This window comes from Ptychodera flava, chromosome 2, assembly GCF_041260155.1.
Source record: "Ptychodera flava strain L36383 chromosome 2, AS_Pfla_20210202, whole genome shotgun sequence".
Taxonomy (NCBI): Eukaryota; Metazoa; Hemichordata; class Enteropneusta; family Ptychoderidae; genus Ptychodera; species Ptychodera flava.
In genome coordinates, this window is record NC_091929.1 from 43,362,861 (window position 1) to 43,381,610 (window position 18,750).

General features: G+C 39.7%; 2 protein-coding genes across 2 annotated transcripts; both read right to left on the reverse strand.

The window, feature by feature from the left end:
- Positions 1-8,969: 8,969 nt before the first annotated feature.
- On the reverse strand, positions 8,970-9,950 carry LOC139150377 (uncharacterized). Its single transcript, XM_070722718.1, has one exon. It carries the CDS (start codon positions 9,948-9,950, stop codon positions 8,970-8,972), a length of 981 nt encoding a protein of 326 aa, XP_070578819.1.
- A 579-nt stretch (positions 9,951-10,529) lies between these two features.
- LOC139150386 (uncharacterized) lies at positions 10,530-11,191 on the reverse strand. Its single transcript, XM_070722730.1, has 2 exons — positions 11,113-11,191; positions 10,530-10,867 (listed from the first exon to the last, which is right to left on the reverse strand). The coding sequence occupies exons 1-2, from the start codon at positions 11,189-11,191 to the stop codon at positions 10,530-10,532; spliced, it is 417 nt and encodes a 138-aa protein (XP_070578831.1).
- Positions 11,192-18,750: the final 7,559 nt, after the last annotated feature.

The window sequence follows — 18,750 nt, forward strand, 5'->3', positions numbered from 1 at the left end:
TAATAATCTCCACAAATGTAATATCAACCACAATTGTAATAAAATGCACCCATTGTATTTTGCGTTTCCCTGTTTTGTGTACAGAACTGATTGGCCATGGCTAGACACAGCTGTAATCTGAACGTCAGTACAGTCTCTACTCCAGAGTGGGGAAGACTGTATAACACTACGATCTTTTAACGCCGGCCGTTTTTCGAAATTGCCGTTCTTTCTTAATCAATCGCCTCAAATTCGTCTTCAGTGGATAAATTGTGCGGAATAATCGATAGATTGTCTGTATTCCAATGTTGTCCCACTTGAAGTTTGTTCCTTCACTAGGGATGCCAGGATGTCTTGTTCTACTGTATTAAAGTTAGTGTTCGTATTGTTTTTTACTAGATTGAAATATATGTTCTCGTCACATGTTTTGTGTCGTAAGTTTCTGTTATACGGTTTTTATATTTCTCTGTTATTTGTTCTGAGTCATCTGTCATAAACTTTGTGTGGTATCACTGATTGACGAGTTATTTTGACGCTTCCTTATTATGTAATTATCAGTGTCTAGAACTGCTGTTTCACTTCCATTATCTAACGGTTTGATCAGTACCTCGCCGTTTTCTGATAGCGTTCTCAAAGTATTCTATTCTGTGTTTCGGAAAGGAAACCTAGTTTCAGGAAAGTATGCAATAACATTACACTAGTCTTATTAAAGTTATTATTTACTCAGGGCATTGATAAACAAATGATCACATATGCAAGTTCAAGTTTATTACATTTATGGTTGAGTTTTATTACATTTATGGTTAATTTGTTTATTACATTTGTGGTTGCGGGTTGTTACATTAGTGGTTGACTATTTTATTACATTTGTGGTTGATTTTATTACAATTGTGGTTGATATTACATTTGTGGAGATTATTACATTTGTGGAGGTTACACACGCGGGATGCGATAATGAAATACTACAACGCAAATACGAGCGGGTTGGGAAAGAACGAAACTTGTAGGTACGATTCTTCATTTTCAATTTTTTCGATTGTCATTTCGAAACTTGCATCGTTTGTTATCACTGTGAGAAAATTTTCAAAAACGACGAGATTGCTGAATAGAATTACTGAAAGGGAATCATCCAACCATGGTCACTCTACAAACCAAATAATGCCAACAGGACAATTGACGTACTGTAACAAACTTTACGAGCGCCAGAAAAGGAAACTGAACTTAAGCTAACTCAAGAAGCAAAAGATTACCCTACAGACAAAAACGTAAAAACATTTTCATGATGCGCTAAGAACATTAAACCATGAGAAGAAAGTAACCATGAGAAGAAAGTAACTAACTAAAGAAACCCGGACTCAAAATGAAAGAATGAACTTTGAAAAGCATTTTTACTCGTATGTTTATAACTGTAGTTTGTCTCAAGTGTTTATATCAGCTGTTGAGTCACACATTGACATTTGCTGTGATTTTACTGTGTGAGATCTCGTAGTGTGCAGGATTACGACCAGCTCGACATACTGCCTGATTGTCACACCCTCATAAGCAAAACACAAGGTTTCGCGATTCAGTATGATATAACAATATTAATATTATGTAAATTAGGTTGCATTGTTTTTTTTTCTCCGATTTTTAGTTACTGTTGTGTATTTTAAATGCTGTATTTCATTGTTTACTTGTCACTTTAGTTATGCAAGTCAACCTTTGTATGAAATCAAGTTGTTTTACTTTCGCTGAAAACCTAAATCGGTAAACATTCCTTTGTTATTCTCTGAAAACCTTTTGAACAATGTGTAGTCCAACAAAAAATAATATTTCACACACTTTAAATCACACGGTTTTCCCTTACGAATGAGGATCTATTTGATAGTCACTTTTTGCAAAGTTTTCTGAAAATCGATACTTGGTCTCTATTTCCGTTTTACGCTCAGCCAGCGTGTTTATCTTGTTACTAACATTTACGAACAGGCTTTATTTCTTATACTACTAACCGCAAACCAAGAGATGGTCACAAAAAGACGCACAATGTCCGCCACCCGAATGCCTGCACGCTCTTTACTATTGTTGTTTGAGGCAAAACGAGCCCAATTATTACCCGCCAAAGACACGAGGATTATTTAAAGTTAATAGGGATCATGCATTTTATGATTTTGAATCACACGTGTTTCAGACTTTCTTTCAAAGAAATGTACTTGTCATATTCTCAAATCCAATGAAACGGACGTGTTGCTTTGAAAATGAGGTCATTTTCTATTTCAAAATTTGCCCATGTCATAATCTTCCATATGGCGCGAAGAAAATTAATATTTCACGCTCACGATTCATTAGCGTCCTTGGACGCGATAAATTCCGGGCAATTCCTCTCGATTTGGACTCTAACAATACTGCCCCCACGAAATACCAGCACAGTATCGACGATATTGTCTTCCTCGTTTACACATTTTAAAATTCACCCAGCAACTTTTCCCTCATGGAGGTAGTTTTTTGCGTACTACCCCTATGTTCTATTGTATTTGAACCATTTGTAATAATGAGCTGTTATTATCATTGGCATTTATTCATGGCGTGGGTTTGAAACAAAAGAATTGTAGCATGGCACGCACGGGCAAGTGATAATTTGTACCTTTTATCTTTTCCATCGTCGGTAGAAATCAAAGTAATGTATATCACATCTTATTGTAATTTTTATGGCACCAGTATCCGACATAGCCACGATACAACATAAATGGACACATTAAGGCACAGGAAAACTAACTCAGACACTCAGGACCACGGTCACTCGCTTGTGGAGTGACCGAGACAAGACATTCACTCAGGGACTAACTCAGGCAGGGACACCAGCTCACGCAGTCACACTCAGGCAGACAGGACCACGGTCTCTCTTTTGTGGAGTGACTGAGACAAGACTAACCCAGGTGTTGGATGGCCAGTAAATAGACTAGAAAATTTTTGAGATCAACATGACCTACTATGATGACCTCTGGTTATATGCAAATGACTTGTACAGATTTTAAGTTTTGACAAAATTGCAAACTTAGTAATCAAGCATTGAAATTGACTACTGATGACGCGACATGTATTGATATTTATCAGACAATATTGGACACATGAAATAAGACAGTGTGACATGAATTATTCAATACTTTTTGACTTTTATGAAGTTGTGTAAGTTGGACCCTTGACCTGTCTCATTTTAAGTGACAAAAACTAACCATGCAAGGAGATGTTACGCAACGTTTACAGACGTCATTAAGATAATCACTAATCAAAATACAAGAACAAAGACAGACATTATATAGACAGCTAGCAGACCACTTGAAGTACATGACATTGAATGGAACAGACTTGAAGCACTGCCACTTATAAACAAGACGTGTATACATTCTACCATCAGAGTAACTATCTCTGATGAGGATTTATTGTATTACGGTTTTTCACTACTCCTGTCAATAAACCCAATTCATACCAATATAATCGACACCCGTGTGAGGCGTGTAACACAGGCAGCCACACTCACAGGCAGATTCACAGACTGATGTATCAGTGGTTCGGCCGTGAGGCCGAGCCATGGTTCCGTATTCAATAAACAAGTTCAAGTTCCAGTTTAGATGATACGACAAGGACATTCATATCATGTTTAACACTTCAATCCCACAAATATCTCCTTCATTTTATACGAATGTTTTCATACGGAAACAAACTTGACATGTTGTAACACTTCTAAACTTTCAATAATTTCGCCCATTGAAATCTCTTTTTCAAATGATCTCTTCTCTAATAGTATCTTGTCAGGTAAAAATTGGGCGAACAGGAGATAAACTTCAGCTGATATGGCTTTTTCTAGGATTCACAAATGGCGATGACATTTTGCTGTGCGTCGCGTGAAAAGTACACAAAATCAGTAAAATTAGAGGGAAGAATGACTTACCCAGTGCTACACCAAGGAAACAAATTGCCAGGATTAGCTTCATCTTTGACGAAATGCTAAAAATTGGGAGAGATTCGTGTTGAAATTTTAGCGAAAAACATGATGGTGCAATGTAGCGATGCATTCAGAAGTCAAAATTGTCCACTAAACAGCATTATTTAAGGTGAATAAATAATTTAGCAGTTCCAAGAGACAAACAAATATGGCAATAATAATAGCGCCATCTTGGACCATTTTGGTGGTGGTACCAGGTGTCCGGAATGGGTAAGCATACCTTGCCAGCTTCTTTCACTCGTCAAAATTGACCCAAGGTGAAATATTTCATAATTCAGTAAACCCACCAAATTACTGTTGTAAGTCAAAGCAAGGAATGCTGTTACTAATCATTTGAGAATCAGATATGCCGTATCATCTCGCAACATTTCCCTATGTACCATAGAACTTCTAAGTTTGTTTCACTTATCTACTTTCCGAGAATCCTTGCCTAACCAGCATTTGTGCTAATAGGCTGTATCTCACTCGAAAGACTTCATGTGAGTTACAAACTACAATGTATACAACATAAGCCGGAGGGAATGTTGTATTACTTGACAAAATAGAAAGTTAATTTCAAAACGGGTATCGTACCTTTTGTCATATAGCCTAGTAAAAGAGTATACTTCATCTAATTTCAAAATATGTCCAGTTTAAAAAACCTACCTTAATTGCTCAGTACGATGAGAATAAGCGAGAAAGTTTCAGTTATCAGGGATTTTATAGCATTTTTGATAAGCTGAATATTCATAGCTTTTAAGAATCTTTATGTTGAAGTGTTTTCTTTTTCAATAAGCCGAGGCCGAAATATCACAAAAAATAAAGTTTTATGTATCGCAGCGTAACCAGTAACTCTTGATGTAGTCAAGCATGAGGGTTCGTTTCCGACGAATAAGTGAACAGACCATTCGATTGAGTTTACATAGTCAAATACAAAAGAGGAACATACAAAGAAAAATTATTTATCTAGGAGTGGATAGGAACTTCGGTTTTAGATATGCTGGTCATATTTGCCACCATACGGTGTTTATCAAATAGAAGACTCAATTGTAATTGCATATTCGATCCAACCCTTTATAATAACTCAAGGTAAAACTTAATCATACAAAGAACTCTAGAAACAATAAGCTTGCAGTAAAACTCTCGTAAATTAATATACCACTATCGATATAATATATTATATTATTAGAAATGTCCAGCTTGTGTATACGCTAGCATCACAGCCTATGCTGACATCAGCTCGGTAACTTTGTGGGCGTACCGACAATTAAGAGTATGTCTAGATTGTATGTATATTAGCCGGAACTTGAATGCTACTTTACCATCTACTCTGTGTTGTTTGTCACTGTTTCCAATTAACATAAAACTTTCCGAATTCATAAAGTCCCTTACGTAAAATAGGCCTATATCGACGGCTAACATTAAGGTAGTATGCGCCTCCAAAGTGAAATACTTAAACTTTTGCTCAAACTTTCCTCAAGGAATGTTTCCACCAATCCCTTTCAAAATCAAGAATAAAAAGCGGGAGTCACCTTACAAATATTTGTACTAGAGAATCAAATGACCAAAGATTCATGGATATTTAAAATTCAAAATGGCCGCCATCCCTGTGTTAACTCTATGGAGAAAAATAAAATTTTCGAATTTCGAAAATCTAAGCCAGTGAAAGGTTTTTGTTATACTAAGAGCTTAAAAATGAACCCCCACAAGTGGTATATCAGGAAAGAATTGTTAAAGTTTGAGAATCCGAATATCTGTCCCCGAGGCACATTCTACCTTAAATATATCAACATTTGTACCGAATCAAAGACAAGGAGTCTGAACTATTAATCAGTCGTCAGTGATAAAACTTGACATTATATAAATGCAACTTGTTTCGACAAGTTGAAAATTTGAATTTCGACATGAATCTGTATTTCATGAATAAAATAAAAGTAATACACTCCGCTAATTTCAAATTAAACACGATTGGAACTAATTTGGGATAATTGGATGGTGAAGTAATGCCAATTTAATCTACAAATGTAATCTCATCTGCATTTCTTTTTACATTGCACACATGTTTTTATGAGTATTTTGTATTATCGCAACATTCAACTATGTGGCACCTAACACTTTTGAGAAATTTACAAAATATGAAAATCCAATTATCTTGTTAGTTCAACCAACCGGCGGCCCAAAACAATATCGTGTCCAAAAACGCCATTGAAACGCGCTTGTCCGCAGGAAATTTTGCAAAGATATTAAAAGAGGGCCAACCGGTGCCAAATACATATTCCCTTATTTTACATTACGTACGCCTCATTTCACAACAATGTAGTGGAAAATTACTGGGCATTTCGTTTAGGTTTAAGAAATCTTTATTGACGACATATTGCAAAACACCCACGCAAGACTATTTTCGTTGAATTTTTTGATTGAAATGCAAAAGACCCCAAGCATATCACCAATATTACAGTAAACAAACATACCATCAATATTACGGCAAACGAACGCTGTGCATAATAAAAAATGGAAAGGTATCAATACGGCTATTTTTCAATCGGGTTCGAACCCATAACATACGGCATTGGTCGCCTAGCGGAGAGGCAACAGAGAGAACCGCTCGGCTAAATCTCCACTCCCAAAAAATAGTGGTTCAATAACCGGCTATGTTGTTACATTTTTCTGACTGAGACCGCTCCACACGCTGTAGAGTTCGTGAAGCACTCACGCACGCATGCTCACTATCGCACATCGAACATAGAAACTTTATCGAAGCGAGGCAACGAATACATCACTTTAACTGGGTGAACGATAACCTCGGGGACAATTCTGTCCACCAGCAGAGCTACCAACCCAGGGTAGAAAATACGGCTAGTTTTCAATCGGGTTCGAACCCACAACATACGGCATCAGTCGCCTAGCGGAGAGGCCACAGAGAGAACCGCTACACGTCAGATATTTCCCTATGATTTCATAGTTACACGTCAGATATTTCTCTATGATTTCATAGTTAAGTGTATACATAACAACCAGAAAAGGGAAATATCAAGCTGAGCTGTTAGAGGTGAAAAACGAGAGTTACTTTTAAATATACTTTAAAAAGTTGCCCCTTCATATCACAGATGTAAAACTGATTTTCTGCCAAAGATACAATGTATGAAAAATAAGAAGTAAGATAAAAATAATAAAAAGTAAGATAAATGTATAGTAACCAAAAACAGGATGAGACAGATATTGAACAATTATTTTTTCCAGCGAAAAAAACGAAAAAGAAACAAAGAAGTCCCTTTTCTGTTACACTATATTTTAGACATTCAGATCTTATTCATAACGATCTTATTCACAACGATCTTATTCACAACAGCACAACCACCCTGAGACGTCTGGTAGAGGGCGTCACCAATACCCCCGAGTCATGTAAATAGTCGTTTGTTCAATCCGTTACTAGTTTTAAAATTGTACTCCTTCTTTAGTTTTTGAATAGATGTTGTCCTTTTGTTCGTTGCTACGCTACAGGCAACAACCACATGCAGTTCCTGGTTCGACGCCCACAGAAAGATTTCCAATGAATGTGATAGATGTTGTCGAGTAAGAAGTCAACTAGCATGTTGTCACAATTACGCCGCTGCTAAGGGGTCAAACTTCACTACTTTATAAGAAAATATTGATCATTGTTTTGACAATTTATTGTGTGGTATGTTCTGTGGTATATTCTATATGTATTGGGTCATTCTAAAGATCGGTATTTTGATAAATATTATATGAATTTTGGTGTTTGTTTGCTCTTTTAGCTGTAAGAGGTTGAAATCATCTTGTAGCGCAAACAAATTCCTTAAGACTCAAAATTATTTGTCTGCAACTACTATGCAATAGTCGTCTACAACTGATATTCCGTAATGCGTTCCCTCTTAAATAAGACGAAGCAAATATCCGATCTAAGTTTCACGTGGTTTATTCGAATATAGGCATGTCTTCCAGACTGAGAACAACAAATTCTCTGAGTAGAATGTTGTACTACAAACGTTGAGAACGTTGGGAACGATTAACTGAAAACAAATCAAAACAAAAGGATACAGGAAGTAAGAACTAAGCTACGTTCACACTATGACACAGGAAGTAAATACTTTCTTTGACCAGGAAGTAAATACACTCTATGACACAGGAAATTGGAAACAGGAAGTAACTAACAGGAAGTAATACTCCCTCTAAGATGACTCAGGGGTCAAAGGTCATAATAGGTGGGGTGGTCACGTGACCCACCTCAGTAAACGCCCTCTAACGGTGACTGAACGTTTACTTTCGTTGACAAAATCTCATTTGCATAAAAGCAGCCCTGACTTACAATTAGCTGCTTTGAAACAATCACTAACTCAAAGTTGCATAAGAATACAATCACTAAAATCTACTTTAACTAAAAGGTCTCAAAAGGTTGTACTATAAATGTAATCAGAGTCCAACTTGAATGTGTCCATTATAGCATTCATTGTTCGCATACTTCAATAGGGTCCTTGGCCTTTTGTTAGGCACACGTGCTCTTAGAGTCTCACAATGGAATAAGGCTATTCAATGTTCCTTCAAGAATGTCTGCTTTAAAGTCACAAAAGAATCAACTGAATTGCTTACCGATTTTGTGTAGGGTTGTATAAGACTATCGCATCAACAGGTTCAAAGCTGTTTCATCAAAATGGTCTTTACAAGCAATCTTGGCGAGAACTATAGCCGGTCACTTTCAGAGACATGTCCACTCTCTGAAGGTCTAACTTAAAGTGTCTAAAAGCACGCTTGGAATGGCTGCATGTGCGCAGTGCGTAATACAAAAGATAAACATTTAAAGACGGAAGTTGATGGTGACTCATGACTTTGAATTTGAACTATGGCCAAATAAGGGGATGTTGATTTTGACCGTAACATTCCGGTCCCCTAATTGTGTAGATGTGACTCGGAACAATTATAAATCCAATATTCTAAACTGGTCAAAATTCAATCTAACTAAACAAACATGAATAATATACTGTTCATATATCACTAATAAAAAAGATTAAAGTTCTTAGCTGTTCTTGTGTCCTTCAGACGAATCTTCAATGGCGTCGGCCTCCAGGAGCACACACAACTTATCCACTGGACGTCGTAGAGTAGTCGCTCTGGTCTTGACTTCTGCAAACCTGACGAGTCCCTTCTTGTCCTTCATCACTTCGGTGATTCTGCCCATGGACCAGGAGTTCCTCGGCGCTGTGTTGTCGACGATCAACACCACGTCTCCAACGTTGAGGTTTCTTCTGATCTCGAGCCACTTCTGTCTCTCTTGTAGCAACGGGAGATATTCTTTCATCCATCTCTTCCAGAATATATCTGCCAGGTACTGCACTTGTCTCCATCGACGGCGTACGTAGTTGTCATTCTTCTGAAACAAGCCGGGTGGCAGGGCCTGTTTTGGTTTCAGCATTAACAGGTGGTTGGGTGTTAATGCCTCTAGATCGTTCGGATCTTCTGACAGCCTGGTGATTGGTCGGCTGTTAATTATGGCTTCCACTTCGCAGAACAGCGTTCGGAGTGCTTCATCTGACATGCGAAGTGGTTGTTCTTTGAGCAAGGAAAAGATGATTTTCCTTATGGTTCTGATGTGACGCTCCCATACTCCTCCAAAGTGGGAACCTGCTGGGGGGTTGAATTCCCATTTGATGTCTTGTTGGTGGAGCATCTCAGCTATCTTCTCTTGGTTCCATCTCCTGATACTTTCCTTCAGCTCTTTGTCGGCTGCGACGAAGTTAGTCCCGTTGTCTGATCTGATGGACCTAACTTGTCCTCTTCGTGCTATAAATCTTCTGATGGCGTTGATGCACGAATCTGTATCTAATGAGCAGGCTACTTCTAAGTGTACCGCACGAGTCGCCATACATGTGAAGATTGCTCCATACCTCTTCTCTGTGACACGGCCACGTTTGACCTCCAGTGGTCCGAAGTAATCTACACCTGTGCGAGTGAATGGTGGCTCTTCGGGGGTGATGCGGTCCTTAGGTAGGTCTGACATCTTCTGCTCACAAACTTTTGCTCTATATTTTCTACAGATGACACATTTGGTTACGAGGTTGCGGATTGCTGTAGGCGCCCGTAGAATCCAATATTTCTCTCTTAGCTTCGCCAGCATCGAGTTCCTTCCAAGATGTCCGACTTCTTTGTGGGTTTCTTGGAGTATGATTGTTGACACTGGTGAGTCTTTAGCAGCACTATCGGGTGCTTGCTGTCTGGTGACACTGAGGCACGTTCCAGGCGTCCGCCAACTCGTATTATTCCTTTATCCAAAATTGGGTCCAGCTTATATAATGGGCTGTATCTTCTGACTTGCTTCTTTCGTTGTAGGAGTGCCATTTCATCTGAAAATGCTTTCGCTGCACATACTTCATGATGGCATCTTCTGCCCTTTGCAGATTCTCTAGTGAAACAGGTGGGATTGTTGTTTCACAACTCTTCTGGCTAGTATCTGCGTTGGTGTCTTCATCGCCTTCCTTTCTTTTGCGGCATTTATCTTGAAGGTTTTTCTTCGCTAACAGGAACCATCCGACAATTTTCTTTAGTTTCATCATGCTGGAGTAGCGTAGTAAGATCTTCTCTACCCCAAGTCTTGCTCTACTAGTACGGTGCTGTACACGGATGCTTCCCGCTTGACTTCTGGGTCTTTATTACATAGCGCTCTGGAGATGTCCTGTTGTGTAGGCCATTCACTTTCTCGTTTCCACAGGAAATCTGGTCCTCGCAGCCATCTTTTGTTTTGCAGGAACTTGTCTACTGTTAGTCCCCTAGATGCGTCGTCTGCTGGGTTGGATTTTGTGTCGACGTACTTCCACTGTTTACTATCAGAACCTTCACGTATAATGTTTATCCGGTTGGCCACGAAGGTGTGGAATCGGGATGTTTCATTGGCGCAGTACTTAATCACCGATGTGCTGTCTGTCCAGAAGTATACCTTGTCGTTTAATGTCGAGTTCTTCCTCCAACATTCTGTTCATTCTCACGGCCACTGTAGCTGCTGTCAGCTCCAGGCGTGGGATGGTAATTTTCTTCAGTGGTGCAACCCTTGCTTTTCCCATAAGGAAGGCGCAGTGAATTCTTCCGTTTTCGTTTATGAGTCTGATATACGATGCGACACCGTATCCATATTCACTGGCATCAGAAAAGTGATGTATTTCACGTACCTTGACTTCGCCAAAGTCTGCTGGTTTGTAGCACCTCTGAGTTGATACGTTTTCTAGTTTTGGAAGATCTGATAGCCATCTTAGCCATTTCTTCCGATCGTCTTCTTTGATCTTTGCATCCCAGCCAATACCTCTACGACACAAGTCTTGAAGTAGTATTCTCGCAGGTAGGATGAACGGAGCTGCAAGTCCAATGGGATCGTATACTGAGCTGATAATTGATAGTATGCCTCTTCTCGTTGGAGGCCGGCTTTCAATGTTGATCTGGATCCTATGGTGTCTGACTCGACCGACCATGAAGTACCTAGGGCACGCTCTACTGGTAGGCAGTCGTATTCCAGCTTCAGGTCTTTGATTTCCCTAGCTCTTCTTTCTTCCTTTGGTATAGTCTCCAATACTTCGCGGCTGTTGCTCACCCACTTTGTTAGACGGAAACCGCCCTTCTTGCAAGCTGCAGTCAGATCTTGTGTCAACTTGATTGCCTTCTTCGCATTTTCTACCGACTTGAGGCAATCATCTACGTAGAAGTCTCTCTTTATTGTTTTGACAACTTCCTTGTTGAATAGGTGGCTGTTGTCATCGGCCATCTTGTGTAGTGCTGTGTTCGCGCAGCTCGGGGATGATACTGCACCGAACAGGTGAACCATCATTTTATAGACTCTTGGAGGGCTTTCTATGTTTCCATCTGGCCACCAATAGAAGCGTAGACAGTCACTGTCCTCTTCTCTAACCTTTACCTGGTGGAACATAGCCTCTATGTCTGCCATTAAAGCGATTGGTTCCTGTCGAAATCGTAATAACACTCCTAGTAGATTATTCGTCAGATCCGGCCCTTGTAGTAATAGGTTGTTCAACGACACACCTTGGAACTTTGCTGAACAGTCAAAGACAACGCGGATCTTCTCTGGTTTCTTCGGATGATATACTCCATGGTGGGTATATACCATACCTTACCGTCGTCTCGATGTAACTCGTCGTTAGGGACTTGTATTGCGTATCCCTTCTCAATTATGTCTGCCATGAACTTCTGGTAGTCGGCATGGAACTTTGGGTTGTTTCTCAACTTTCTTTCCAGGCTTTAAATCGTTGTAAGGCATAGTGCTGATTGTCCGGTAGTCGAACTCTTTCATTTTTGAATGGAAGTCCCATTTTGTAGTGTCCGTCTACTAGCTCAATGGTTTCCTTTACTTTCTGCATGAACTTCTTGTCTTCTTGGGAGTGCTCCCTCTTGTCATCTATCATGCGCTCAGGAAAATCAAGGTCAATGGAATGTCGCACTAACCTGTCTAGTTTATCCAATTCTTCCATATCCTCTACGGCCACAACTTCTGTTCTGTAGCTGGGAGGATGTTGCCCTTGTTCGTTCAATCTGACTACGTGCCAGGGGATCCATCCTACGCGTGTTCTGCATGCGTGAGGGGTTGAGTCCGGACCACGTATTGTTTCCAGAGGGGTAAATACTGCTGTTTCTCCGGTACCTATCATCAGTCCTATTTCGGCATCTATTCTTGGAAGCCTTATATTCTTCAAATGCGGCCATCTCATGAGATCCTCTTGACGGGGAATGTAGTCTTCAGAGACGCCTATCTCTGGTTTAGTGTATACTGTTTTCAGCTCACCTGTGGCTCTGAACAGTCTAGGTTGTAAACTTCTATGCCAGTGACTTTGTCGCAGGTGTGGCTGCCTAAGCCGTTCACTGTATTTACCGTCAGCTTTGTCTTTCTGCCTGTGGCTCCGAGTTTTCTCTGTAACGCTTCTGTGCAGAATGATATGACACTACCTGTGTCCAGAAAGGCATAAGTCTGTACCATTCTATTTGAACCTTTCAACTTCCCTTGACAGGGATAATAGTCAGCAGGACCTTGCAGTCATCGTCTTGACCACCGGTCCCCACAAAGGACTGTACTTGGTCCACCTCTGCCGTGGTGCAGTGTACTGCGACACTCTCCGTCTGTACTGGTCTCTTTGAATCCTCATCTTTATCAGTTGTCGGTCGACGATCCTGATGTAGTACTGTTGGGTGTTTTCCTTGGCATTTGGAGCATTTAGCTTTCTGCTTGCATTGCCTACTCCGGTGACCAGGTTTCAGACAGCCAAAACATACACCTTGGTTTCTCAGAAAGTTAAAGTATCTTCTTGACTGGCTGCAATCAATTGTTCGCAACTGTCGAAAGAATGATTGTTATCTTGGCAGTGCAGGCATGGTTTCTGTTGAGCTTTGTTTGGTTTGGAGGTTGAAGTGTTGCTCTTCTTGCTCCCTTGGTTCGTCTTCTTGTCTGCGCTTGTAACGCTAGTGGCGAAAGATTGTTCAACTTTGTCTGTACCTCTCTTCTTTTTCACTGGATTGTCGAGGCTAGCCATTGCTTGTCTACTGTAGTCCGGGCATGACAGTCTGCTTGCTTCGGACTTAACCAAATCGACGAGGTCTTCAAATCTTACTCTTTTCTTGGCTTTGCGTATCTTCGCTGTGCGTTTACTCCAAGAATCTTGAATAAAGTAAGGAAGCTTCTTGACGATCCGTTTCATATTTTCTGAATGTTCTAGTATTTCTAGGCCATCAACGCATCGGGTTGCTGTCTTACATCGATTCAAGAAGATGGCGAACTTGTCTAACGAGGCAACGTTGTCTGGCTTGATTGGAGGCCAGTCCAAAACCTTCCTCAGGTAGGCGTTGGCTATCTTGTGTGGATCACCATAGCGCTCTTCCAGCTCCTCCATGGCACCCTGATATGCTTCACTTGCGTCTATACCTGCATACCCTTGAACTATTTCATGGGCTGTGCCTTCCGTGAACTGTCTCAGTAGAGTGAGTTTATCTTTATCATCTTCGGCAGTCGGTACTAGTTTGGTCTCAAACTCATCTATGAATGATCTGTACTCCATGATGTTACCGTCAAACTTCTTTATCACTGTGGACATTTTCTTTATTGCTCTGATCATGGCCCACTGTGCAGAGTCACGTGTCGTCTTACTCATGTTACTGCCACTGCTTCTGGTGGAAATTCTGGAAGCTGCTACACTGACTGCTTCTTCTAAATCATCCGCCTCACTGTCATTCTCCCTTTCTATTGTAGGAGTTTCCTTCTTATACACTCGTACTGGTGTTGTGGTCTTTCGTGGTTTTGTTCTGGACACAATGGATTTGTCCTCCAGTGGTTCAGTCTTAATATTGATGGCGATATCGTCCTCGAATTCGTCACCAAAAAACTTATTCAGAGATCTAGCTCTAGCATCGGCTACGGCAATCTTTGTGTCAAGTTCATGTTGCTCCTCCTTGAGTTGAAGCTCATGTCTTGCCATGGCCCGCTCCATTTCTTGCCTCTCCCGGTGTTCTTGGAGTTGAAGCTTATACTTAGCACGCTCAATCTCTTGCTTCTTCTTGAGCTTAGCTGACCTTGCCAACAGTTCAGCCTTTTCCCTTTCATCTGCTAGTTTGGTGGCTGAGAGTGCACTGTGGCTCGTATGATGGCTGACCCCACTCTGGCTGCCAACTACAGACGGCTTCGGTGTGCCGACTTGAGAGACACTATCTTCTGGTCCTACATCCTCTTGTGGATGAATTGGTGTGGGGTTCACAATTGGTGTTGGGTTCGCTTCCTGTTTGCTCACCCATGCAGTGGTGTCTTTAAAGAAGGTCCCAAAAACGTCTTCGACATCGGCCAGCCAACGAAGGCGTTCGTCTGGCACCTGATCCTTTGGGAGTAAACTTTCGTATTCATAGCACGTGTCTGCAAAGACTTGATGCAGCTCCTTCCACACTTCAAACTTCAGTTTGATTGTGAATAGGTCTGCCTTATCAGCGATGAGGTCTTGTATTTTCTTGGACTTTTGGGTTAGCGAATTCGCTGTTTTCTCTAAGAAGCCACCTTTAGTAGATAACTCATACTTAAGTCCTTTTTCGGACAGTGTTCTGTCACGGCCGCTACGCCTGGGTTCTTGCAATTCCTTTTCCGGTGACGAAGTTCTTGATATTCTTTTTTTCGTCTTCCATGGTTTGACTTAGGTGAATATCACAAGTCCGATGCAAAATCGTTAATGAGAAATGTAGCGCGCAAACAAATTCCTTAAGACTCAAAATTATTTGTCTGCAACTACTATGCAATAGTCGTCTACAACTGATATTCCGTAATGCGTTCCCTCTTAAATAAGACGAAGCAGATATCCGATCTAAGTTTCACGTGGTTTATTCGAATATAGGCATGTCTTCCAGACTGAGAACAACAAATTCTCTGAGTAGAATGTTGTACTACAAATGTTGAGAACGTTTGGGAACGATTAACTGAAAACAAATCAAAACAAAAGGATACAGGAAGTAAGAACTAAGCTACGTTCACACTATGACACAGGAAGTAAATACACTCTATGACCAGGAAGTAAATACACTCTATGACACAGGAAATTAGAAACAGGAAGTAACTAACAGGAAGTAATACTCCCTCTAAGATGACTCAGGGGTCAAAGGTCATAATAGGTGGGGTGGTCACGTGACCCACCTCAGTAAACGCCCTCTAACGGTGACTGAACGTTTACTTTCGTTGACAAAATCTCATTTGCATAAAAGCAGCCCTGACTTACAATTAGCTGCTTTGAAACAATCACTAACTCAAAGTTGCATAAGAATACAATCACTAAAATCTACTTTAACTAAAAGGTCTCAAAAAGGTTGTACTATAAACGTAATCAGAGTCGTTGAATGTGTCCATTATAGCATTCATTGTTCGCATACTTCAATAAGGTCCTTGGCCTTTTGTTAGGCACACGTGCTCTCAGAGTCTCACAATGGAATAAGGCTATTCAATGTTCCTTCAAGAATGTCTGCTTTAAAGTCACAAAAGAATCAACTGAATTGCTTACCGATTTTGTGTAGGGTTGTATAAGACTATCGCATCAACAGGTTCAAAGCTGTTTCATCAAAATGGTCTTTACAAGCAATCTTGGCGAGAACTATAGCCGGTCACTTTCAGAGACATGTCCACTCTCTGAAGGTCTAACTTAAAGTGTCTAAAAGCACGCTTGGAATGGCTGCATGTGCGCAGTGCGTAATACAAAAGATAAACATTTAAAGTACGGAAGTTGATGGTGACTCATGACTTTGAATTTGAACTATGGCCAAATAAGGGATGTTGATTTTTGACCGTAACACATCTTATGGTCTTATTGACAATATTTTAAATGACAATAATTGTGATCTTTTGTTTGTCAGCAAACACTGGCTCCCGGTTCAGGAATTGTCAGGTTTTAGTTTGCAGCTTATTGACAAAAACAGATGGTTATATATAAAACCTATTATATTACCATGCCCTGCACGTCGCATTTTGATTGGCCGAGCTGAACCACATGACTGACCACAAATACAAGTAATGGTTTGTTTATATGCCCGTGAATATGAATAATAAGATTAACAACTCAAAGTATCGTAACTTTACAGCTGAAACGTATATCATAATCAATCACAAAATAAAATAGAGCACTTATTGGTCAAGTTGAGATACTTTTTTCTGAAAACATCCCCGGATTTGCCATTTTTTTACAGCGGGCGTGACAGTGCGTCGCGTAGTGCTCAGTTTCTGGGGCCCAGTTGTCGTTCGCTCCTAAATTTTTCGGAAATTTTGACGGTTTTCTTGGGTTCGCTGATAATATAATGGAAATAACAGACTCCGCTCTGACCATTAACGTTTATTTGTGGGCGCGGGCTCGAGGAAAGCCAAATTAACGGGCTCGGCAAGCCTCGCCCGTTAATTTTCTGCTTTCATCTCGCCCTTGCCCACAAATAAACGTTAATGGTCAGCGCGTCGCCCGTTATTTCTATAGTATTGACCCGGAGGAAGTTATGTCCGGCCGTCCTTACGGCGGTATTGGTGTCATTGCAAAAAGAGTTCCAGGTAGCTCATATAATAATTATGGTTTATTTCACCTCAAATGGTCACCCGGGGGCAAATTACAAGAGGTACTACAATTCTAAAAAGAAATCAAAATACGAAAATACAATGCAGCAAAATTTACAAGTCGTATCAACAACAACAACAACAACATCAAAAATGACAAAAACCAACATTCAATAGCGTAATAAATCACATTCAATAGCGTAATAAATTAACACAATAAACAACTGGGCTGGAACCCTTGCGTTTAGTTCTTGATTGAAAACTTCTAAAGTTACAATTTCTCGTAGGATATCTATGGTTAACTTTAGGTTGAACAAGGTAATTTAATTTATGGTCTGGCTGTAAGATACTTTCACCAAATTTCTTACAAAGATCTTTTCTTCTTTTTTCTAATGATTTTAGTTGAAGCATATAAAGCAATAGGTGTTGAATCTGATAGAATATCTAGTGTTCAATTGATTACTAGCGAGCGAATTATTCTGACAATCTTTGGAGTGTATTTACCTCATTTTTGGCAAATTGATCTTTTGTGTGAAACGTTCGATATTTTACAATCTGCAATTGATAACATGGATTCATCGCCTGTAATGGTCGTGGGTGATATGAATGCTTCATTACCCATGGCAGTCAGCTCAATAAATACTGGTACCGGAAACACTCATTTACAAAACATAGCTATATATTGTATGATTTTTATGCAATAATGAATTCCAGGTAGTTAACTTTAATTTTGCACAAAATGTTACATACACATATTTTAACGAGATTTCTAAATCTTACATAGACCATGTTTTCTGCTCTAGTATGGCTATGGATATTAAAAGAACTGTACTATAATTTCCAATTTGTCTTTAAATGTTAGTGATCATTTTCCGTTATGTACAACTCTTCATTTCTCTTTTAATTCTGCTTCATATGGTGGTGCTGATGAGAACGTTGATACAACACGTAAATATCCTGCTATTAACTGGTCAGATGACAAAATATGTTCTGCCTATAGTAATTCTGTAACTCAGGCAGCTATGTCATTGAAAATTGTAATATTGATGATGTTAAAAGCAAAGATGAAGCATGTAAAGTTGTAGATTCCATGTGTAATGACGTCGCTAACATCATACATAACTCGTGTAAAAAGGTTATTTCTGATCGTTATCAACGTTTCAAAGGCCGATTCAAGAAAAAATATCTGGTGGAATAATAATTATCTTATGACACGTGATAGGCAACGTTTTTAATTTAGTATATGGAAATCTTGTGGCAACGTCGCACTGGACAAATTTATATATGCTACAAAGCAGCGAAAAAGATATATAGGCATTCATATAATCAAGCAATGAACAGCAACTTGGAGTTTCTCATTTTCTCAACTCACTGTATACTTGCAGTAATTTAAGGAAATATTGGAATTGCATTCGTAAGGCAAAACATAATGTTTCTCAAAATAATGATGACAGTATTGATATTAAGAAGTTCTACGATTACTTCATCAGTAAATTTAGTATGCCTAGTTGTACTAGTGAGGCAATGTCGACTGCCAAACATTTTCGAGATAAATGCACCAGCCTAATGGATGTTACCTTTTCTGACTTTGTTATGTCTGAATCTATGCTCGTTGCGTACATAAAGAAGCTGAGATCTGGACATTTGAAGTATTCCATTAACTCTAAGGTTATTTATCATCAGTGTAATGTATTCTAACTATTTTATATTTGGTATTGTTCCTTTGTCATTTACTAAAGGTTATCCCTTTGTT

What these genes read in the sequence shown, in the direction of transcription:
- LOC139150377 (XM_070722718.1), bottom strand. Translation starts at nt 9,950, where the DNA reads ATGTCAGACCTACCTAAGGACCGCATCACCCCCGAAGAGCCACCATTC.
- LOC139150386 (XM_070722730.1), bottom strand. Translation starts at nt 11,191, where the DNA reads ATGGCTATCAGATCTTCCAAAACTAGAAAACGTATCAACTCAGAGGTG. An exon ending in CAGACTTTGGCGAAGTCAAG is followed by an intron (nt 10,868 to 11,112) that starts GTACGTGAAATA and finishes ACTTCTGGACAG; the next exon opens with ACAGCACATCGGTGATTAAG.